The sequence below is a fragment of the Lissotriton helveticus genome, chromosome 10 (assembly GCF_964261635.1).
Source record: "Lissotriton helveticus chromosome 10, aLisHel1.1, whole genome shotgun sequence".
Classification (NCBI taxonomy): Eukaryota; Metazoa; Chordata; class Amphibia; order Caudata; family Salamandridae; genus Lissotriton; species Lissotriton helveticus.
This window is the reverse complement of record NC_136071.1, coordinates 1,038,869,089-1,038,894,278: the sequence shown is the minus strand read 5'-3', so window position 1 is coordinate 1,038,894,278 and position 25,190 is coordinate 1,038,869,089. Positions and strand designations below refer to the sequence as shown.

Below are 25,190 nucleotides of genomic sequence, written 5' to 3'. Positions count from 1 at the left end.
TTTGAATATTTCTACCAGGTAACTCCGTGTAACCAGCACTGCTCGAGTCACTTCCATTAACTGCACAATGTATTCCAGGAGCTGTGTGTAGTGCTGACCGGTCCGGATTAGCTGGTCCAACTGAACAAAGCAACAGTGCTGATTATTAAAAGAAAAGTCCAGGGCAGGCACGTGTGTGAGAGAGGGAGGGCGGAGAAGGCAGCCCGGCAGGGTGAAGCTGCAGCATAAGGGAGTCTGAAGGGCTCACAGGCGCTTTCCAAATTAATGTAATTTGAGCAACCTGCTGAACTCAAGAACCATAGTTTGCTGGGAACTGTATACTAGGTGTTTGGGCCGTTCGTTCCATGCTTCGCTTCCCTCCCCCACAGCAACTTTACTTGATTGATGATAATAACGTTTTTACAGAAACAGAACCCTTCAGATAGAGCAGTGCAACAGCAGTTTCTGTTAAAGACACCTTGCAAAACGACATTAGCAAGCGGCCTCAAAGATAAACACCAGACAGATTCTGTCCTCTAGGCAGCCTCAGGCCTGGTCCTCCTCTCTCGGGGGGCCTGTCTCCGAGACCCCTACCCAGCTACTGTCTTTTAGTGCTCTGGGGGCTTGTGTCTGCTGCCTCCCAGGCCCCTCTCCCGAGCCTGGTCTATGTCTCCAGCCCCGCTCCCCTCTTGGGGCCCTGTGCCCGTCCATCTGCTCCTGCACACACTGGCCTCTACCTGCCAGCAGCCGCAGAGACAGTGCAGTTCTCTGTCCAACTCTGTGTCAGCCCCGCAGCTCGACTTCTGGGGCAGTGGCATCGTGCTTCCAGATCACAGAGCCAGGGAGCTGGAGGCCAGAGACCCGTCTTTAGTGATTTAATGTCTTCTTGTCCGTGGGACAAAATAGACATTAAATCTTCTTGCCCATTATAAAAATCTACATGGTTCGGGCGTCGGGCGATATGATTCCCCCACCCCATAGTGCTGCATTGGTGCCGGCCCTACCCTGCTCCCTCACCATCAACAGGGCTCCTCCACAATATCTGATGATGGAATAGAGGGTGCCCATCACTTGGAGCTGTGTGAGGAGCTCCAACCTCCCCTCTGTAAGAGCACTGCAGCGACTGCGCCCGCAGCCCACCCACAGGGCCAGGAAATCACCCGTTAAACAGTAAAATTCAAAGGACAGCGGCCCTTCTGGGCTGCCCGGAGCGCATTACAGTGTGAGCTCTACCTTCATGGTAGACTCTGCACAGCCACCTCTGCCTACCTAGATGATCTTGGCTACAACAGCATGGGGGCAGGACCTGCATATATGGATGCTGCAAGCGACATTGCAGCAGAGCCCCGTCGAGGCCCTTTGTGACACATGCACTGCACCACTGTGCCTAGCCAGGAACTGCAGCTATGCATCCCTGTGCCTACCTTTTGATCAGCACCCAGCAGGGGGACTGCAGCCTCATGGCGCGACCCTGTGAACTTGGACCTAGAGGATGCAGCGGTCTGTCTGTGCAGCAGCACTAGAGGCCCACTTGCATCGACAATTGCCCCCAATCCCAACCTATCTGAATGTCCTGAGGAGTGGCACAGACCAAGGCATACAGAACCCTTATGCATGGGCAGGTGTAGGGATACAGACTCTGGTATGGGACATAGGAAAGACATTACTGACGACTACTATGTGGTCAATGCAAGGGGCTGCCATCTGCTAACCTTCACTAGGAGTCAACCATGGGCATAGCTAGATGGCAGTCATGTACCCATTGGCTACGAGGATGCCCTGGCATTAGGAGACACACCTGCAATAGTGAAAGGGTAAGGAGCAGTATCAGCCCTGCATCGCCAAATGCAATGCAGGGCGCGCAACAAAATTCGTTTTTATAGATTTAAATGTCTACCTGTATTAATCCGTATGCCGGTGTTTAATACCCCCCACCCTACCCCTCTCCCGCCCCACGTCACCGCCTGACAGCACACCCTATACGGGCCGCTACTGGTAAGGAGATTTGTTCTAGGTCTCCATGGGTGCTATATACCACTCACTCTCAGCAGGAGTGCCGCCATGGTAATTTACTGACTGCACCCTTAGTCTTTGCTGTTGACCACAGCTAACCTTTAGTCTTCAAGTGGGTGGACCCTCTTTATAGTCAACAGCCCGCCCGGGTTGGAGAGATATCTGCCTGCAGGATCCTCTCCACTCTCGTATTGAACTGCATTGAAAGGTCATACTACCAAACACTATGCTGGAAGAGAAAAGTAGCTATATTCCCCCCCACCCCATGAATGGGCTCACTCCCCATACTGGACATGAATAATGAAGAAGGCTCTACCTTGGTGAAGTCACAGAGAACTATGCCTCAGTCGGTACAGTCAATGCAACTAACTCAGCACCACATGTCATATCACATCACAAAGCTTCGGCCTGCCAGCTCCTGTTCTTTGAGGTGGTCAGCCATACCAAACCACCCTCCATGTCACCCACCCTGACCTTACTAGACCACACCATGGAGAAGCTCCTTAAAGAAATATCAGCCATCGGGCCACTCTCACCAATGTGGACGCAAAATGGCTAAACTCACACCTAAAGTGAAGTCTAAGAGACGGGTGGTATCTACTGTTCACACTTGCTTGGATAAAGTGGACAAATTACTTGATGGGGGGGTAACCCAATATGATTTCCTGTCGAACTGGGGGCGAGACATAGAGCTCCTCTGACATAAAGTCACTGACCTCGAAAAATGGGCGAGAAGAGATAACTTTGACATCTATGGAGTCGCAGAGGGAGAAGAACAAGACATTTTGCTTGTTACATTAGGAGTTCCAGCGGGTTTACTGGTTCAATCTTACTGTGCAGCACACTCAAATGTGGCCTGGCTGATCATAGCATATCCTCTTTGTCACAAACACCCCCTGGCCATCCTACTGGCAGCACGAAGGGCAACTGAACCATTACACCAAGATGGTCACAGCAGACTACTCTGCAACCATTAATACTAAGCAGAGGAGATTTCTTGCTCTTTGCCCTAGACTAAAAAATTGGAACACTAACTATTGGTCTCCTAGATCCTGCACGCATGCTGGTGACTAAACTGCAAGACAAACGTATTCAAAGACCTTGGAGGCGTAGAGATGTTCCTTGATAGCTTGGAGGATAGCACCATGAACAGCACAACCTCCAAAGCCACTGTGTCCTCCTCTCAGGCTGATCCCATCCCACAGTGGAAATCACCTGTATACCAACCCAGACATTAGGGACTAGAGGGTGTGATACAGCGCGAATCAGATTGCATGGGCTTGCACTGGGTGGTGGAGGGCCTCCACAAGGAGTGATGGGGATACATTGTGGTCCTTTCTGAAGCAAGAATCGGGGTATGAGACGACAGAGCAGAGAACTAACCATGCCTGCCTACTGACTTGCTGTTGTGCTGACTTTATGTACCATGGTGGGCCCTCACCTACCACCCCCCTGACCCCGCCAAAGCTAGTTGCTCTTTATCACTGCACCGCATGCATATACTCCTCCCTTCCCACTTCTGGGTTTGCTTTAGGGCCATGCAGTTACTCCCCTGGCCAGGATGGTCAGCACATGAACTGCTCTCCTCATTATAACTCCAGCAGGCAGCTGGTTGCCCTACCACTATCCCAGTTGCCAAATGCCTTTTGGAGATACTACATACAGAGGGGTTGGACTTTGGGAGAGGGTTGGTGCTTCCCCTGGTTCACAGCATTGCCCCCCATTATGGTTAATATGCATTTTAATCGAATTAATCAATTTTGGTTTGATTGACTGGTATTGGTCCCACTGGAAGCCGGGAGGGCCACGCTGCTGCCAAGCGACCCCTGCCTAAAATGTAGTGCTGGTAATTGATTGTAACCTGTATCACTTATGTTGGTCCTGCCCAACTTTGGCCGGCTAGTGGTAGGACATTCTGGCAGGGACAATATTTGCAGAGATTCCATGTGGCCTCTTACCAGATCAGGTGCCCAGTTTATGTGCAGAATCTATGATTGTATGGAAGCTCAGGTGGACAGGGTAGATGTGTCCCATAAGCTTTCTGGGCCGGTAGGCGAGAAAGGACTACAGCAGTGTGAAAACATCGGGTCTACATCAATTGTAGGAGGACTTTCAAGCCAATGCTCTGCTGTCTTCGTGGAGTGGGGAAAGGGAAGTACTGTTACTGCACAGAGGCACTTGAGCTGAAATTCGAATAATACCTGAGACCCAACTAGTAAGTGCAGTTTAATAGAATATATGGAGATTAACTAGTGGTGTACCTCTTTGCTGTTAACTATGTTTCCCTACACGTTAAGGAGATCAATTAGTGTGTGCCTCTTTGAGATTCAGACAATACAATTGAATGGTTTTGGAGCTAGTTTCTTCCAGAGTCAAATCCAAAGTTGTTTTATAAGTTGCATAATGTATTTCTCATTATATCCGTTAGAAAATTTGTTGTCCACTCTGAGTTCATCCACTGTGTGACATTTCACAGGATTACACGCACCACGTTTATCATAAGTAGAGCTTCATCAAGGGTAAATTATTGTTTTTATGATGAATTGATCAAACACGACGTCGATATAGGTAACTGCTATTTGAAACCATCTACCATAAAAGTACTGGGATCCGATGGAGTCTTTCGACAGCAACTCTGCACAAGAATAGCATTGAGACCACTTTCAGATTGTTTGCTCTTTGTTGCTGCAAAGTTCAAAATGTTTCCTCCGTTCATGCATCTGAAGCGAGAATGGTTTAGTTTTCTGTAAATGCATTAACGCTATTAACGAATTAAGAGGATTTAAGCTTTTGGGTTTGCATGTTTCACAGTTGCAAGGTACATTCATTTGACACTTGTCTTCTGCCGATTGTGCCATTGAAATACAGGATGGGCATACTTTTTTTTTGTCTCAGCCTGGCGTTGATTTAACTTGCACGTGTGGGTGGCATTATAGGAGGCGCTAAAGAGATGTCTTTGGCTTTGGGGGTTACGTATGATAGATGCGTATTGATTATGCGTTGCATTGTCATGCTATGTGCTTATTCTAGTGTTGTAAATGGAGGTAGATATCTTGCTCTGAGTTATGTCATTTGTAATTTGGGTAAGTGTGCGACTACCCTGTTTCTCAAATATATCCAATTTTGTGATCGGAGCATTGTAGTACCCTTGTTTGTTTGTTTTTGGTAAACAATGTTTACCCCGAAACTTTGACAACGCAGGGAATCACAACGCGGTTGTTACAACGACCGCGTTGTGATTCCGCATACCATTACTCGGCAAGTCGGAACAACGACTTGCGGAGGGGGTGGGGGATGTTGGATTTAAAATCCAACACCTTCCCTGGGGTCCGCACAGACTGGAGTTGGAATAGTAAATTATACTACTCCAACATCCAGCGCCCCCCTCCGCAAGTCGTTGTTCTGACTTGCGGAGTAATGGTATGCAGAATCCCAACGCGGTCGCTGTAACAACCACTTTGTGATTCCCTGCGTTGTAAAAGCCAGCGGAATAACGTCATAGATTCTTTGTTTTTAGATGCTGGGAGGGTTTGTGTATTCCCACAATTGCAGCCTGTTTTCTTGTTTTGCCTGTATGTGTTAACTGTCATAGTGCACAAATGGAAGGCAGTGTGTCTGGTACTAGAGCCAGTGTACATTGGCAATGGTGTTGGTTTGTTTACGGGTTTTGCCTACATGTGCTTGGGACCAGTTTTTATTAGCTATGAATGTGAGGATTTGGCAGGACGATAGTACTTGAACAAAAGTACATTGGTGTTTGCCTGAGCTGGTGTTCATGGGAACAATTCAGTGTTGCACAAAAGTGTTCATGTCAAACAGGCATGTGTTGGTGACATCAGAGCGTGTAGCTGTAAGGAATAGTATGGTGGTGCTTCCTTGCATTGCCACTTAATGACTTTGGTTGTGTTTTCTGACATGGACTGGTGATGGAAATGAAAGCGTTTGCGTGCACCTTTGTTTGGATGTCTTGTTTTCCATAGTTTCAGTCTGCGTGTATTGGGGACTGTTGCCGCATGCTCACTGTTTCACTGTGAATGGCTCAAGAAATTTCCTGTGGCGAAGATTAATGAAAAAATTGCATACATCCCATTTTTGTAGTTCCAAGTCTATCCGGTGGCACTATTTTAGCATGAATTCAGAGATGGTGCCATACCCTCTTATAGGCTCCAGTGGAAGTCCTGCTAAGGAATATTTGCAGCTGGAATAATGCTTTCAGCACAATGATGACCCCACTGCCAGCCTAACCAGTCTTTTCTGATGCTCCTATCAGAATCCTTTTGTTGGTTGCTCTCTTGCATATATAATGAAGCTGAAAATTCTTCAGTGTCTGATGGCCGCCGGAAGAAATTGTAGAGGATTTTATAGCCCTGAATTTGGTTTGCAGACTCTTTGTGGCTGTGAAATGCTCGAAACAGAACCTAAGGTCAGCAGGATCCGAGGAGTCTGCACTATTCAGCACATCATTTCGAGAACTTTTTCGGGTACGTGTTCCAGAAGAGTTCTGCTGAGTTGGAATTCAGTACTGTAGGTTAAGTCTGTATTGGGTACCGCAAACTAGCAGCAGAAATGTAGTTGAACCTCAAAGTAGGATGTCTCTCCATCATAGCTACCTTATAACTAAACAAACAATGGAGAACGTGTCTTGTGTCAAGGTTGTAGAAAGTTTAGCTCATGTGCAGCCTTCTTGGGGTACCATTGGCTTACCTATCTAACTCTTTTAAGCCCCTGGATTCCTTAGCTACAAGACACACCACCCTAGCTTCAAGACACTTGTGGCACCAACCAACAAGGGAAGCAAAGCACCAGCAGGTGATGGATTTCCTTTCTTTGCCTGTGAATGCACCGACAATTTGTTTCTAAATTATCTGGTAACTTGTAAGCCTATTGATCCATTCTCCAGTCATTGCTCTTTGTTAAGCTGGCCTGGTACAACACTGTCAGCATATGGCTGCAGGGGAGTTTTTTGTCCCTGCTTTCCTTGTCTTGCACTACTTCTGTCCTAAATTGACTCGTACACTCATGCCTGGTACATTAACCCAGCTTTCCGGTCCGATAGATATTTCCCGTAGAGTATGCAGAGTGGCCCTTTGTTGTGCTAATGCAGATCCACGTGGAATTTCGGTACAAAGTATCAAACATGACAATAGCATTTTAGAGATTTCAAACCAATAACAACATGCCCTGCACAAATGAAGAACTTTGCATTGTTGCTGTAAAGCTGATAAATCATATTTTATTGCATGAGAAGATGAACAAAGCCAAGGCGATTCTACAAGTGCCGGAAATTGACATCTCCGATGTAGAATAAGGCAATTGGTGGGAAATGCCTCACGTTTCCATAATACTATTTTAAAAGCTGTAAAATAGCAGACAGAGTAACCTGTCAAAAATGGATGGACTTGCAGGTTTTCAACTGTGTCTGCAACTAGTATGCACATAAGAAGATGTGGGCTTTGGTAAGATAAAATTAAGACCAGGTCCTTAGTGCATTTTGACAACAAGCATCCATTTTGACCGTCCATAGTTTGGAGGAGAAGGAGTTCTAGAAAAAAGCAACACGGAGTTATTTGGACCAAGTTGTGTGTATTTTGGGGGCTTCTAATAAGTTTGAGATGTGCAGTAACAGGTCTCTGTATTTGCTTAATTTGTTTGTGTCTGACTTGTTTTTTTCCCGTGAAGTCTTTTGTGTGGTTGTTTGGGTGTGAATTCTGTGTTGGGGGTCGTGTTATTGTCTTCTGTGAAGGAAATTGGATATTTAATGGATTTGTTTTCAAGAGATTAATGAATGTTTAATACTTGATGCAATTTATTGATGTTGCTGTCTTTAAACGGTAGAAATTACTGCAGATTGTCTGGCCATGTCATACTGATGGTTGGCTTGGTTATCCTTGCTTGTATGCCATCTGTGCCCCAAGATTTGAAGACAGTAGTCAGTCGCAACCTGCCTCAATGTTTGAGAGGCTGAGCTTCGTCTAACAGTTTGTCATTGCATGACTGGAACTAAAATATTTCGTAATAGAGTAGTGGGATAGCATATCCTCTTAAAGATGTTTCATTGTATAATTCTCTGAAAGCCAGTAAAACAGTAACCGTTTTGTTCGTTTCTGATCTCAAATCTGTTTTGATTCTTTTCTCGCATTTAAAAAAAAAAAATCCTGGGTTAGATTTCGCCGCACTAAAAATAATGCACGAGTGATCAAATGAGTGAATTCTGTTGAGCTCACTGTATACTGTTTGTACGATAGATAAACTGATTACTTAGTTTCTTCTTGTACCTAAGGGATGAAAGCTGGTGATATGGTCTCAGTGTACTCCGATATTGAAGGGAAGTGTAAACGGGGAGCCCTTGAGTTTCTTGATAGCTGCAAGGTGTTCATTGGAAACGGAATTTCTGAGCTAAGCAGGAAGGATATCTTCAGTTCAAGCAGCCCATTAAAGTAAGTACTGTAGGTATGTTTAAGATTGCACGTGAGTTACTTGATTTTTGTATCCGTGTTTTTTTCAAAGCAATTCACCTTAGATCTAAATTGAACATATTCTCAACTAAAGCGTAAAAACAAATGATCCATCCATACTAATATTATAAAGAGCGAGCCCAAACCTTTGAGGCGGGTAATCTCAGTAACCACAGCACCAATCACAACACCCAATACAGCGTTGGAAAGGGCAGTTGCAGCAGAAGGACATAGGCTATGCAGACGGGCACCATATTTTTATTTTTTTTGCAGAGTTTTATATAGCTAGAACTTGACCCGAACTGAATCAGATATCCAAGCGCTTTACATAGCACCAGTTACGTTACATGAGGACACACATTCATTTTTGATAGTCACGGGGAGATTAAGTGATTTGCCCAGAATCACAGGATGTTTGGCGTCGTTACCAAGACTCGAACCCAGATCCCCAGGTCCAAAGTCGAGCGCCTTAGCCGTTAGGCCAACTCCTCTATACATTTAAAAGGTAAAAGAAAAGTGCCAGCAAAGTAGTCCCTTGTGGGCGTGTCTGAGTTGTGCTGTGGGCTGGGGGCGTGACTAACGCTGGGGGCGTGTGGTACGGCCATCCCATCGTGGGCTGGGGGCGTGACAAACGCTGGGGGCGTGTGTCCGCACTTCATGCTATGTGAGTTGTACATACAAGCGCCAATTACGTTGCTATGCAGCATCAAGGGCCACGCTGGGGGCGTGAGAAACGCTGGGGGCGTTTGTCCGGCCTTCATGCCATGTGAACGCATTTGCACTGCATCAAGGGGCACGCTGGGGGCGTGAGAAACGCTGGGGGTGTGTGCTACGTTCCGCCCTTCATGCCATGTGGGTCGTACATTAATCAGAAGATCTTCTGCTGTGGCCGTGTGCTGGGGGCGTGACAAACGCGTTCACCTGGAGGCCTGGTAAGTAACGTTACTGCAGCCTCTCCTGTGCGCTATTACTGAACTCTCTCATTCAACGAAATTACACACGCCTGCTACCATCAACCAGGGCTCTAGCCGGGCTCAGGCCGCGGATCAGTACACTAATTACACGCGCCTGATAACATCAACCAGGGCTGCAGCTGGGCCTCAAGCGGGGGAACACGCGCCTGCTAACATCAAACGGGCCTGCATCTAGGCCTCAAGCGGGGGAACACGCAAATGAGCGTGTCTGCGGGGACTATTACTGCAGCCTCTCCTACTCGCTGTCACTCAACTCTCTCATTAAACGGATCTACCCGCGGCTGATAACTCTCTTATTCAACGACATTACACGCGCCTGCTAACATCAACCAGGGCTGTAGCCGGGCCTTCTCCGTCCCTATTCTAATGAAACAAAAAATGTTGTCTACCGCGAGATTTTAAAATAAATTGCCCTTGCCAAATACACACATTACACACATTCTATTTCATACCCGGACAACGTCGGGACGGGCTGCTAGTAAGCAATAAAACAACTTGGACCAATGGTCCTCTTCTTTTCAAATCAAATGTTAGTGTTTTCAAACATTTTGCATTCTGCCTATTCTTTTATAGCTAGTACTCCCTACAACAGTCCTGTGTCTATGGACAGCCGTATCAAGCCCAGGTCATGTGACCACATTTTTGTTCCCTTCTTCAACCCTCTATTTTTCTAGCATTTAACTCGCCTCATTTTTCACTTGAAGAGTGGTTAACTAAGAAAACATATAGCTAGCTACAGTAGCATTACAGAGAGCGTACTCCCACGCATTTGATATGGAGCTAAAAGAAAGGATTGAGGTTTGAAGAAGAGACACATTATTAGTGCAGACTTTTAAAGATTTTTTACTCTTGTGGTCGAATATGATTGAAACTTAACTAAATGATGTAGATGTCATCTTTTGAACCTATTGTAACAGAGGGTCAGTCCTTGTCACTATGTTTTTCGTGCTTGCACTAGTAATGTCTTCAATTTTTTCCTCTACCCTGACTAGTAGCCGGTGCAAGTCAAGGGCTGTCCCATGTTGGAATGATGTCCTCATGCCCCTGGTGCACTGCAGCCCAAAATCCAGAACTGGGGCACTGATGCAGCTGGCACCAAAAAAGAATATAGTGCAGCACAGTAACAGCTTTACAAGTCAGGACTCTGCTCGCAAGAAACATAAATATACAGGGGAGGCAGAATTTAAAATGAGATCTTACTTGCTAACAATGGCGGCTTTCCTGAAAGAATTCCTATTCCGGAATCATGTTTGAACCGTAAGCAGGAATCCATAGCACTGGCTAGAAAAGGTGGGAAGCCCGCTGAGCGTATGGGTTGACACCTGCTAATCCACTAGCACAAACACCCTCTCCCCTCCCTCTAAAGGCAGAGGTCTTCAATCTGTGGGGCGCGACCCCCAGGGGGGTCGTGGAGTCCTGGGAAGGGGGTCGCTGATTCTGTCAGAGTGCAGTTCCTGGCATCAGGCTGATCGAGGGTGCTCACGTACTATTTCACACCGAGGTGTGAAAAACATCAAAGCCTCATTAACAAGTAAAGGTCTTTTGAAGACTTGTGAAGTACTCGGGTGTGCCTTTGTGTGTGTCCCTGAAGCTGTTTCAGCCGGGCTCACATACACGGGCTGGGGGGGCTGGGGGAGGAGGCTGTAGCCCTTTGAGTTCAATGGACATTGCGCACCTGGAGCTGTGGGGTTTATTTGTATTTTCATCGTTTTATATAGCGCTAGCTTGACCCGTAGGTATCAGAGCGTTTTACAAACACACAGTAAACAGCAGAAGGACATTACAATCATTGGTTCAAGTCCCACAAGCCCTCATACCTGGCGCCTGTGCAGGAGAAATGTGCCTGAGACTCTGTTCTTCATGGAGAGATGTTTATACAGCCTGTCTCCCCCCCCCCCGTGCAGGGAAGCACAGAGATGCCCTCTCATGAGAGAGGAAGAAGAAGGAAGAAGACGCAGACAGACCCCCCCCCCCCCCCCATGAGAGAGGCACAGAAAAGGTGGGTGGATGAATGATGGGTGGGTAGTTGGATGGATGAAAGGGTGGATGGATGAAGGATGAATGTATGGATGGATGGAAGTATGAAGGGTGGGTGTATGGATGGAAGGAAGAAGGATGAAGGATGGATGGATGGATGTAAGGATGAAAGGATGGATGGATGAAGGATGTGTGAAAAGGTGGGTGGATGAATGATGAGTGGATGGATGGATGGATGAAAGGGTGGATGGATGAAGGATGAATGTATGTATGGATGGAAGGATGAAGGGTGGGTGTATGGATGGAAGGAAGAAGGATGGATGTAAAGATGAAAGGGTGGATGAAGGATGGATGGATGTGTGAAAAGGTGGGTGGATGGAGGATGGATGGATGGATGAAAGGGTGGATGGATAAAGGATGTATGTATGGATAGAAGGACAAAAGGGTAGATGGATGAAGTATGGATGTATGGATCGATAAAAGGTTGCTTGGATGGAAGGATGGATGTGTGAAAAGGTGGGGGGATGAATGATGGATGGATGGATGAAAAGGTGGGTGCATCAATGATCGGTGAATGGATGGATGAAAGGGTAGATGGATGAAGTATGGATGTATGGATCGATAAAAGGTTGCATGGATGGATGAAGGATGGATGTGTGAAAAGGTGGGGGATGAATGATGGATGGATGGATGAAAAGGTGGGTGGATGAATGAAGGCTGGATGGATGGATGTGTGAAAAGGTGGGTGCATGAATGATCGGTGAATGGATGGATGGATGGATGAAAGGGTAGATGGATGAAGTATGGATGTATGGATCGATAAAAGGTTGCTTGGATGGATGAAGGATGGATGTGTGAAAAGGTGGGGGATGAATGATTGGTGGATGGATGGATGAAAAGGTGGGTAGATGAATGATGGGTGGATGGATGGATGAAAGGGTGGATGGCTGAAGGATGAATGTATGTATGGATGGAAGGATGAGAGGGTGAGTGGATGGATGGATGGATGGATGGATGGAAGGAAGGATGGATGAAGGATGGATGGATCTGTGAAAAGGTGGATGAATGATGAGTGGATGGATGAAAGGGTGGATGGATGAAGGATGGATGGAAGGAAGGATGAAAGGGTAGATGGATGAGGGATGGGTGTATGGATGGATGAAAGGTTGCATGGATGAATGATGAATGGATGTGTGAAAAGGTGGGTGGATGAATGATGGGTGAATGGATGGATGAAAGGATGGAAGGATGAAAGTGTGGATGGATGGATGGATGAAGGATGGATGTATCGATGGATAAAAGGTTGCATGGATGAATGATGGATGGATGTGTGAAAAGGTGGGGGGATGGATGGATGAAAGGGTGGGTGGATGAAAGGGTGGATGGATATATGGATGGAAGGATGAAAGAGTGGATGGATGTATGGATGGAAGGATGAAAAGGTGGATGGATGAAGGATGTATGTATGGATGGATGTGTGAAAAGGAGGGGGATGAATGATGGGTGGATGGATGAAAGGGTGGGTGGATGAAGGATGGATGTATGGATGAAAGGGTGGATGGATGGATGTATGGATGGAATAAAAATGTAAATGTCGGAATTTGTAAAGCGCACAGCTACCTCCACCGGAGGTGTCCCGGCGCTGTCCGTATACCGCTTAGGAACCCTTCCTGGCTTTCCTGGGAAATGTCCACTCCTGGGCACCCCCCAGGTGCAGCCAGGCATCCCAGCGCTTTTGGGGCCGTTGTGGAGACTAAGCAAGCTATTGCCCAGAGTTGCAGCGTGGGACCCATGATCAGAACAGGCACTGAGGCGAGAATATCCAGTCAGGGGAATTATTGAGCCGGAGACCCGCCGAGGCGGGAATCGAACCCTGGTCCCTGGCCAGAGCTCTGCGTCAAGGTCTGCCTGCTCTAACCATTGAGCCACACTTCTCCACAATAATGAAAGGGTGGATGGATGAAGGATGTATGTATGTATGTATGTATGTATGTATGTATGTATGTATGTATGTATGTATGTATGTATGGATGTATGGATGTATGTATGGATGAAAGGGTGGATGGATGGAAGGACGAAAGGGTGGATGGATGAAGGATGTATGGATGTATGGATGGATGGATAAAAGGTTGCATGGATGAATGATGGATGGATGTGTGAAAAGGTGGGTGGATGAATGACGGGTGGATAGGTAAAGGATGGATGTATGGATGGAAGGATGAAAGGGTGGATGGATGTGTGAAAGTGTGGGTGGATGAATGATGGATGGATGGATGTGATGAGGTCTAACAGGCGCATTTATGGTTGTCAATAGTTGATGATGAGGAGTACCAGTTTCTAGAATCTTTTGTCGGAAGGGGGTCCTTACGCCTAAAAAGGTTTTACAAGGGAGTCTCGTCATCAAAAAGTTTGAAGTCCTCTGCTCTAAGGCAACTCGAAAAAAGTTACCCTCCAATCTGACTTCCAGGGAGGCAAAATGTAATAGAGGCCAAGAAATGTAAATCTGTCTACAGCCTATGCGCTCCCCTGGCGGGGACAGGCACCATGGAGTTGGAATGGTGGAGTGCTGTTCCTGGTACTGGAGCCGAATCCTGCTACCATAGCCTTTTTCCCTACCATATAGAAGGGCAGTGCTTTCTAAAGTTTTTAGAATCTAAACCCAAAACAACAAACTTTGGTGACCAGCCAGAGCCCGTGCAGGTAAGAGCCGGTGGGGCCTGGTGAGGGGGGTATTCCGATGGACGATGACAAAGGAAAATTATTTATTTATTTAATTTCCCCTTGTCATCGTCCGTCGAATTACCCCCCCCCCCCTGCCCGCCACCGGCCCCACCGCTCTTACCTGCACGGGCCGCGTCTGTTGGTGACCCCACTATCTTTAACAAACATGAGGCGGGCAATTATTTTTAATTTAATTAAAGCATTGCGTGGTAGCGCAGTGTCATTTTACAAACCGCACATTTTCCATTGAAATGGCTGCTAACCTTGCACACACATACAGTTTTACTGATAAAATGATATTACACACAAATGTTAGTGTGTGGAAATTGGGTTTGAGTTAATATTTATCATTTGTGCACCACCCAGTAAAGTCAATCAATCAATCATACTTGTAGAGCATGGCTTATCTCCCGTGAATGTATCCAGGTGCTGGCTTTAGTCAAAAAGTCAGGTCTTGAGTCTCTTCCTGAAGTCCGTCATCGAGGGTGAATTTCATAAGTGGAGAGGGAGGACGTTCTAGGACTGGGCGGTGAAGTGGGAGAAAGAGTGCCTCTGCTGTGGCTGTGGTGGATGCACAGTATCTGTGCGAGAGAGGCGAATGAAGGCTTCTGGATGGTTGATGAAAGTTCAGGCATTGGTTCATGTGTGCTGGTCCTTGGTTGTGGAGGGCTTTGTAGGCGTGTGCCAGTAACTTGAATTGGCATCTTTTTCTAGACGGGGAGTGTTGGAAAGTGGATTAATAGTAGTGGTAAATATGCATCTACCACTGGTAATAAGGCCACTAACACAGTCTAGGGCTTTAAAAATAGGTCTCAGAAAATTATTCCCATGCTCAACATTTGTTAGCTTGGCTGCGAGCAGGCAGGCTTAACTTCAGAGACAGGCATGTAAAGCATTTAAAAACACCAATTTAGTAAATAATTATGACACAACACAAAAATCTAACACCATTTATCAAAATAATAAATATCTATCTTTAAAATGACTCAAAAACGAAGAAAATCCAATGTAGTGAACCAGAAATATGAATTTTTAAACATTTAGCACTATATAGTTCATAGAAGCCTGTAGCACCAATTGGGACATCTGGTCATGCTAGATTGAGACAAAGTCAAAGTTTAAGGGCAACCGCAATGGAGCCCTGCGCGGCTAGCCCTCACAATAGACCTCGGTTGCAGTTTTTGCCTTCTAACTTAGGAACGTTCCTGGAGTTTTTTCTGCCGGGGTTCCTTGATGCTTTCCACCAGTATGGGTTCAGTGAGGGCTTACAGGCTTGCCTTTCGACAAGCTCCCAGTCAAACTATGGAAGTCGGACTGTCGAAGCCTTCCAGTGGAACGAACCAGGAATCCGTGTCGGTTCGCGGTTGTAGGTGGCCGGTTTGGCTCTTGCAGCTGGAGCCGGTTAAGTCTTTTACCTTCGGACTTAGAAACGTTACAGAGCTTTTTCTCCTGGGGTCCCTCAATGCTTTTCACTAGTTTGGGTTCAGTGAGAGATCGCTGGCTTGGCTTTCGACAAGCTCCCAGTCAAACTCTGGAAGTCAGACCTCTGGAGCTTTTCAGCAGGATGAACTAGGAAGACAGGTCGGCTCACGGTTGAGGGTCGCCGGCTTTGCTGGCCAGGTCCACTTATGGAGTTTTTTTTCCAAAGTTGCTCCAAACTTCTGGAACTTCTTCCTGAAATTCCTTTTGGGCGTCAAGAGTCCAAAACAAAACCAAGGGTCTGGAATCTCCAAGATGGTCCATGACAGTTTGGGACTTCAGTTCCCACAATCCACTTGGACAAAACTCTTACAAATCCGCTGTAGATACTCCAGGCAGGATATTCTTGGTGGTGATAGTTCAGGTGTGCTCTGTTAGCCTGTAGCTTGCAGGGAGTCCACTTTTGTTCCTCTTGAAGCAAGTTAGGTCCACAGGACTGTAGTTCCAGATTGTGCAGCATGCAAAGTCAGTCAGAGTGTAGGGCCTGGTTGGTGTAAATCAAACTTCCAGCATGGACCCTTCTTCTTCTCTTGTTTCAAGCTGCAGATTCGAGAGGCTCTGCCCCTCTCAAATACTTATTCATTGTTCTCTGGGGCCAAGCAGGAAGGCTCTCCTATCCAATGAGGTGCAGGGCAACACCCCAAGCATGACCAATTCCTCCAAAGTGTGGCTCATTGGTCTCTCAGTATGCACTAGTCTTCCAAATTCAAAATGGCTAAAGTTCAGCAGAGACGCCAGAGCTAACTAAACCAACCTCCAGGATGGCTCATTTACATAACTTCCCTCCCTCCTATATCTGCAAATTCCTTCCTTAAGCCTACCATCTGGCTGGGTTCAGAGTGGAAGGGCTTAAATGGACCTGGCTGTATCTGCCTGCCCCCTTCTACCTTTTGATGCTAATGCTTTACAACCCATCCCCCCTACTTTGACATTGTTGTAGAGCAGGGTCCTCTTACAAGAGATAGCCTTTCTCCCTAGTTGCCGCTTATCACTTCATAAAAGCAGCCTGGTTAATCTGATTAACTCTGTTCAATCAGGGCAGACCTCTGGGAGGCAGCATTTTGGCCTACATACAAGAAGGTCTTATTACTTATTTTCTGTACATTTTAGGATAAATTCAACAACGTCATATTGTTGGATTTATCAATACCATTCTCCTAAATCCTTGAATGATTTTTTTTTGGTGTTCCTTGGGGTAGTTATGAATTCATAAACAGCAATGTTAACCTATGTGGCTGGGGATAGACAATGGGGAAAATGAAATGGCCTATTTCTCCAACACCAGGTCCTATAAAACTGCTTTTATAAGGGCCCTGCCTATAACTACCTGATCCCCCTCTCCCCCTGAACACCTAGGGGAGACTTTAGGGGTCTTGAATATACAAAAATAATGCAGATCCTCACTCCACAGTTCTCCTAGCACAAAAGTAGATTTTGGGAATCACTTTACAACAATGAGGGAAGTGAAATGTGCAATTTCTCTATCCCCAAGGCATATAAAAGCTCTTTTATAATAGTCCTCCTTATAAGTACCTGACTCCGCCACTCCACCCCTGGGACACCTAGGGGAGACCTTGGGGTTACCTAATATGCCACAATACCGTAGTTTATTCATTTGTGCCCCTAGCACCAAAGTCGAGTTTGGGAATAATTTACATTTAGAAGCAGTTTTGCAACACAGGGCTCCTTTTAAAATGACCTCAGGCTCTTGGCAGTGCAAACATCCAAGTGCAGAAAGGCAGTAAGAATGTCATTTTGCATTAGCTCAGTGTTAAAGTATCATGTGTGCTTCCTCTTTAAGCACTTCATTTGTTACTGTGCCATGATTGCTTATTTCCTTCCATTATGCTTGAATGTTAACACCTTCCATGCTCAGGACGGCTCCCGGCCATCATGAGTCACAATAGGCGTGTGCTCATTATGGCTGGGAGCCGTCTGAACGTTGCCGCTCCGCCCACACACGATTAATTCCCCGCCTGTACGGGAGAATTATTCAGTGGGCGGAGTTCAAACTGCTCCCGGCCGTCATGAGCACACGCCTACTGTGATGGCCGGGAGCCGTCCTGGATACCCGAGCGCCACGCCCAGCCCCATCCCCCTCCGCCCCGCAGTAGAATTTGCTGCACGGCGTAGGGGTTAATTGATGAGCGACACTAATATATTTATACGCGCCTTTTGTTTTATCTTAATGTGTGGCTGTTGCTGCCCTTTTAATTGTTGTTGAGAATGTACATTTGTCAATTGATTCGCAACACAAATGCACTTTATATTCACACACATTGTCGTATCTGATTGTGTAGCCATAACTTGCCCTTTTAACTGCTGCTAAGAATTTACACGTGTCTTTTTATTGCCCTTTTATGGTCTTTGGCCCAAAATAAAGGTTTACTACTACTACGTTAGGCAAAATGTGTTCATAACTGAAAATATGCACTCAACAAACTAAATATATGAAATGCATTTGGGGTACATAAGCAGAAAAACGTCCCTGTCAGAAAAGCAGATGACACCATAAGTCGGTGGCCCATTGGTGTCTCACATATTACATGCCTTCAAACTTTCACAGCTTTTTTTATGTCTTTGTTAAACAGTTTGATTTAAACCTTGCAGGTTGGGGACATATAGAATAAAGGGTTCGCTTATGATTTTTTAGGTTTGGCTAATGGGATTTCTCTGCATTGTTTTCAGAACTGCTAAATTCAACCTTTTTTTCTCTTTTTTCTAATATGATTTCATTTTTTCAGAGGTATAGGCGTAAGAATGACAGAACCAGTGTACCTCAGTCCATCATTCGACAATCTACTTCCATCCTATTTGTTTCTACAGGTAATCATTCTACTTCTAGTTCAACTTGTACAGAAAGAAGTAATTTTGCAGGAAAATGAAACATTTTAAATTTGGTAAATGGCTCAAAATCTCTCCATTAATTTGTCCATTGTGAAATCTAAGGGCCTAAAGCAACCTATAAATTGGGACTAGGACTTAAGTGAGAAGGTAAAAGGTCCCGATATTAACTGGATAACAGCGGTTTGCACATCTTTTAGTGTAGCAAATGTGATTTTTATAGAAGCTTATTAAGAGAGACAACCGACTAAACAGATTTGTGATTGAGGGATGGACATCTTGGTTTTCCAGCAGCCATAGATGTTGAAATGATCTTGCTACATTTCTGTTCTGAAGTTTTCTGTCCAGCACCAAGCATTTAGAAAAGTGTTGGAATCTTGCTCCGATATACATTACCATATTCAATCTTGAGTTCTCATTGAACTACTCTGAATCCTACTCTGTGCCTTTATGGACGATCCATTTTTTTGGGTAATTCTGCTGCCTTGGGCCTTTTTTCATTCATAGAGAGTATGAGTGTGTTTAAGAATGCTAGGTGGTTTAGGTGAGAGAGAATCTCAACTAGTTGCGCACTGTTCACTGTGTGTTATCCAACACTCAAAATGATAATCGATATAAACACAAAAACAATGTGAAACTCCAGTTATTTTAATCCATAACCTGACGCTTCCATAATAAACATAATGTTATTACAAGGTGCAATTATAATTCAATTGAACACATTATCTTGTGATTCTCAGTTCTATACACAAAACATAATTTGTTCTCAAATTATCACAACGCAAAACATATGATACTTGATTTTCATGTCATGCCCAATGCATTTCGGCACAAAGGTGTGCCTTCATCAGGGGCTAATCTGTAATAAAAGTGGAAACAATGGAACAAGTAAGTGTGTTGTATCAGTTGCATGTCATGGGGGTGTGTATATACAAGTAGAGTGTCATCATACCTCTAGTGGAAGTAAGGTTCTCGAGTAAACTGTAAGAATCAAATGACAAACCAAGTGAAAGCCAGCGGTAAATATGCATGACCCAAGAGAAAACCAATCGAACTGTTGTCCATCTAAAAAGGTAAATAAGCGGCCGCTTACCTAGATATGTATGAGATTTAATGCCCTGTAAATACAAGTGACAACCAGAACATTTGTTCATATACATTCACATAATACTGGTGATATAAGTTACTCAGTGATGAAAAAACGTAAGGTCCTACCTGATCTGCGTTGACTATTCCAATCTAAAAAATGTGATATAGTTTTAAATACTTGAGGAAACTCCAAATTACCGAAATCAATCCACCAAATCCAAAATCACATACCTTATACGTGCTATTTTCTAACCTAAAACACAAAAACGAGTAATTTATAAAGACGTGTAATTTGTAAACTCTGACTGTCCTAAGACATTAAAGCTAGTGTAACCATAAATCACGCTCAGAAACGAAATGCCCATTTACCTGCATGAAGCGTCACCAGTGTTTTAAACAGTAGATCACAACCTCGTACTTCTGTTTACTTCAAATGATCTTGAAACAAGTCGTCTCGCGCCATTACTAGAATATACCTTGTTGGTAACGTGTAACCAGCACTAAGAACGGACTATGGCAGCAAAGTGTTCCGATCGTAAAGAGAACCTGGGTCGCCATTTTGAAAAGGGGTTAAATGTTATAATTTCGATATAAGCTCCTCGATAGACAACCGCAATGTAATGTATTATGTTGTAAACAATGTGAAAATATCACTTGTTGCTAACGCTGTACTCAATATTGTCCCGCTACGTTCCTGCGATCTACCATGTTAGAACCCTTGTTACCGTCATCAACACTAAAAACGGGCTAAACAACAAAGTATTCCACTCGTGAGGAGAACCTAGATTGCCATTATAGAAGATGTTGAATCATATGATCCCTGATAAGAGAACATGGTGTAGTGTGTAAGGTTATATATGATGGCAATATATGGCTTGTTACTTAGACTCCACTCAGTATTGTGAAATTCCACTCTAGTATATGAACACAAGAGATATGGAGAGGATAAAAATTGTATTACATGCTCGAAATGTAATATGACATTTCAATATTTATAATATTTATAATTCGTGAAAAACCTGTACACAGCCTAAAATAAGCTCTACTGATAGAATAGTGATAGTTGGAAATATGTCTGAGCAGAATATCTTTTCGCGTTCACAGTATATGTAAAGAACAAACTCAAATTCGCACTTTACCCACTATATCAATACACACCTAAACATCTATTTTATATAATAAAATATGCTAAGATGTGAACATAACAAACATTCAAAAAAAATATATACATGCAAAAAGCCATGGCAGATTCAGTGGTCAATACTGTAACTCAGTACATGTAAATTCGTTCTAACATATAATCAGCCTAATATGTGTTGACAATCATCATAGGTATATAATTGTGAACATGTGGTTAGGTTACTACATTATAACAATCATCCTGGGTATACGCTTACAAATACATTTAATGTATTCAATGATGAACATGTATATCATAATATTATTCTGACTTGTGATAATGTCACTATGGGTGAATTGTATTTCAAGGGCAAACCGCTTAATGATTTTCAAAAATAAACCTTATGTAACTCAAATGAACCTGTAGTGTGGGGAATTATAGGAACTTCAGTAAGATTAATATGCATAAATGTCCAGTATCTAGAGTCCTACAAGTAACATGAGAGGTCATATCTATCATTTAATCCCTTAGGCTGCATTGTCTGTAGAAATGTAATCCAGTACAACTCACGCTGCAGAAGACGGAGTCTATTGTCAATACCTGATTTGATCACTACCTTCTCAATGATGAAACATCGTAATTGGGAAATCGTGTGACTGGACTCTTTCCAATGAGTAGCTAAAGGAGATGATAGGTTCTGGTTGCGTATTCGACTCTTATGCTCATTTAGTCGAATTTTGAGCTTACGCTCCGTTTTCCCGATGTATAACTTGCCACATGGGCATTTAATGCCATAGACTACATTTAGAGTATTGCAGTCGCTGCTGTGTCTCAGTTTAATTGTTTGGCCAGTAGTCGGGTGTGAGAAGGTGTTTCCAATGATTATGTTATTGCAGTTCACACAGTTCAGACACCGAGTTGTTCCCTTGTAGTCACCATGTTGGTCTTCTTTTTCTCTCCCCTTCAAAATTTGTCTCATGTTAGGTCCACGCCTATATGCGTGCATTGGTGGTTGGGCAAATATCCCATTAAACTCTGTTTCTGTGGAAAGTAGTTCCCAACGTTGGTTGACAATACGTTTAATCTTTGGTGACACTGTAGTGAACTTGGTCACAAATACCATTCTATCCTGGTTGGTTTTAGGTCTCGGTTCTAACAATGTTTCTCTGTTCATTTCTGCCACTCGCTCTCTGCTACGTTGTATAATGGAATCAGGATATCCTCGATTTTGGTATCTTTGGACAAACTTCTCGATATTAATTTCACTTGTGGTAGCCTGTGAACAAATCCTTTTAATGCGAATAAATTGAGAGAGAGGTAAATTCTCTATCAACCTTCGTGGGTGGAAACTAGCGTAATGTAACGCACTATTTCGGTCCGTTTCCTTAGTGAACAGTTCTGTATGAAATCCTGTGGGTTGTTTTTGGATCCTCACATCCAGGAAATCCATTCTCTTAGAGTCAATTTTATGGGTAAATTGAATCCTGGGGTTTTCTGAGTTCAGGTAGTGTATTGTGTCGAGTAATGATTCCTCAGTGCCTCGCCAGACTAAGAAGATATCGTCTATAAAACGACAGTACATCTTAATTTGTGTCCATGCTGCTGTATCAAACACGTGTTCTGCCTCAAATTGCGCCATAAAAATATTTGCATACGCAGGAGCCCCTGCAAAGCCCATAGATGTACCAGTCATTTGGGCATAGAACCGTTGATCCCATTCGAAGTAACTGTTGTGCAAACAAAATTTTAGTAGCTGCAAGAGGAACACTTTCTCCGTAGGTAAATCATCCATTTGTAGTAAAGCCCATTCCACTGAGTCTAATCCATCTGAATGTGGAATCGAAGTATATAGGGAGACTACGTCTATTGTACATAGGATCCAATTCTCATCCATTTCACATCCAATTTCTGAGATCTTTGTTAAAAAATCACCTGTATCCCGAATGTAAGATCTCCAATTTTGAACGAATTGCTGCAAAAAGAAATCCAAGAATTTGCCGAGGGGGTCAAATAAAGACCCACACCCCGAGACAATGGGTCTGCAAGGTGGGTTTGTCAGGTGCTTGTGCACCTTAGGGAGAATGTACAGTTTTGGACAGCGTGGATGGGTCGTCATCAGAAAGCTTTGAATCTTCTCATCTATCCATTCTTGTTCACGTGCTCCCAATAATAGATCTTTAAGCATTGATTGCAGTGTCATAGTTGGGTCTCTGTCCAAAAGCTGATAAGTGTCTGTGTCTGAAACATGCTCCTCAACTTTAGCCATGTAAAAATGTTTATCCATCACCACCATTGCTCCTCCTTTATCAGCTGGTTGTATTTGGATAGTACTATTCTTAGCTAGATTATGCAAGGTCCGTTCTTCAGATCTTGTGAGATTGCCTCGTTTACTCGACTTGTAGTCCAAAGCTTGTATGTCTTTCTTCACCATTGTCTCGAAAGTATCAAGCATTTTGTGAGAAGTGGGTGGTTGAAATGTACTTTTTGGTTTGAAACGTAAGCTGTATTCAGACTGTGTTGTGTCTGATGAAGGTACGATGTTGTTAAAAAAATGTTTCAGTCTTAATGTTCTCATGAAACGGTAAAATGCTCCTTCCAACTCCATTTCATTTGCTCTAACTGTCGGAACAAAGGATAAACCCTTGTTTAAGACTCTTGTTTGTTGTTGGGTAAGAGTTGTTGAGGATATATTTATGATCAGACTACTGTCCTCCCGCTCCTTAGCGATTTTCCTGTTGCTTCCTCGTCTGGTTTTCCGCTTGATGTTGAAACTTCGCGTTGGTCCGTTGGTTGTAACCCTTGATTCTGGGTGTGAGACAAAAAAGCCACATTGCCACTGGTGGTAGGTTGTTGGGTTCCTTCTCTCGCTGTTGCTAAAGTTTGGTCAGTAAGTTGAACTGGTCCACGAGTGATCGATGTCTCTTTATCTGTGACTAGACTCTCTTCTGAAGAATGCGCCGTCGTTTGTGATTTCTTCGGATGGTATTGGCGTCGGGCATAGATTTCTGCCCAGGTATACACCTCATTAAGTTTGTAATCAATGGTGTCACGTTTATACTTTCTCAATTTGCCCTCCTGTAATTCTCTGCTATATTTCTCAAGTTTCTGTTTCAGCCCATCAATACTTATTTGCCATGAATCATTTTCCATCCTGGACTCAAGTTCAGTTTTCAAAATTGAGATTTCCTCTTCAAGTTCTCGTATGGTCTTGCGGAACAGGCTGATAAAATTTATGCCATGATACAGGAAGTCAGGACAATGGATGCACATGGGGGTTCTATCAGTCAACAATTAAAACAATTAGAATACCTCACAAGACGCCAATTGAACCAGAAAATGCACGCATCTACATTGGTGCAATATCATAAAGCCCAACGAATTCCCCGCGGATTGCGACTGTCAATCAAGCCGATGTTGTTCAGGTTTAACTTGAATGCGAAATTCATGAAGAAGTGGTACAATATTCTTAACAAATGCTCACTCGACTTAATTCTCCTGATAGTTGAGGAACTCTCAAAGACCATACGAGAACTTGAAGAGGAAATCTCAATTTTGAAAACTGAACTTGAGTCCAGGATGGAAAATGATTCATGGCAAATAAGTATTGATGGGCTGAAACAGAAACTTGAGAAATATAGCAGAGAATTACAGGAGGGCAAATTGAGAAAGTATAAACGTGACACCATTGATTACAAACTTAATGAGGTGTATACCTGGGCAGAAATCTATGCCCGACGCCAATACCATCCGAAGAAATCACAAACGACGGCGCATTCTTCAGAAGAGAGTCTAGTCACAGATAAAGAGACATCGATCACTCGTGGACCAGTTCAACTTACTGACCAAACATTAGCAACAGCGAGAGAAGGAACCCAACAACCTACCACCAGTGGCAATGTGGCTTTTTTGTCTCAAACCCAGAATCAAGGGTTACAACCAACGGACCAACGCGAAGTTTCAACATCAAGCGGAAAACCAGACGAGGAAGCAACAGGAAAATCGCTAAGGAGCGGGAGGACAGTAGTCTGATCATAAATATATCCTCAACAACTCTTACCCAACAACAAACAAGAGTCTTAAACAAGGGTTTATCCTTTGTTCCGACAGTTAGAGCAAATGAAATGGAGTTGGAAGGAGCATTTTACCGTTTCATGAGAACATTAAGACTGAAAAATTTTTTTAACAACATCATACCTTCAACAGACACAACACAGTCTGAATACAGCTTACGTTTCAAACCAAAAAGTACATTTCAACCACCCACTTCTCACAAAATGCTTGATACTTTCGAGACAATGGTGAAGAAAGACATACAAGCTTTGGACTACAAGTCGAGTAAACGAGGCAATCTCACAAGATCTGAAGAACGGACCTTGCATAATCTAGCTAAGAATAGTACTATCCAAATACAACCAGCTGATAAAGGAGGAGCAATGGTGGTGATGGATAAACATTTTTACATGGCTAAAGTTGAGGAGCATGTTTCAGACACAGACACTTATCAGCTTTTGGACAGAGACCCAACTATGACACTGCAAT

The 25,190-nt window shown here is 44.1% G+C and overlaps 1 protein-coding gene across 1 annotated transcript in view; it reads left to right on the top strand.

The window, feature by feature from the left end:
• NSUN6 (NOP2/Sun RNA methyltransferase 6) overlaps positions 1 to 25,190 on the top strand; it is a 149,427-nt gene that overhangs the window by 51,095 nt on the left and 73,142 nt on the right. Inside the window, exons 5-6 of the mRNA XM_078663744.1 lie at positions 8,273 to 8,429; positions 18,343 to 18,424. Of these exons, the coding sequence (XP_078519870.1) occupies positions 8,273 to 8,429; positions 18,343 to 18,424 (239 nt within the window). The remainder of the gene's footprint in view (positions 1 to 8,272; positions 8,430 to 18,342; positions 18,425 to 25,190) is intronic.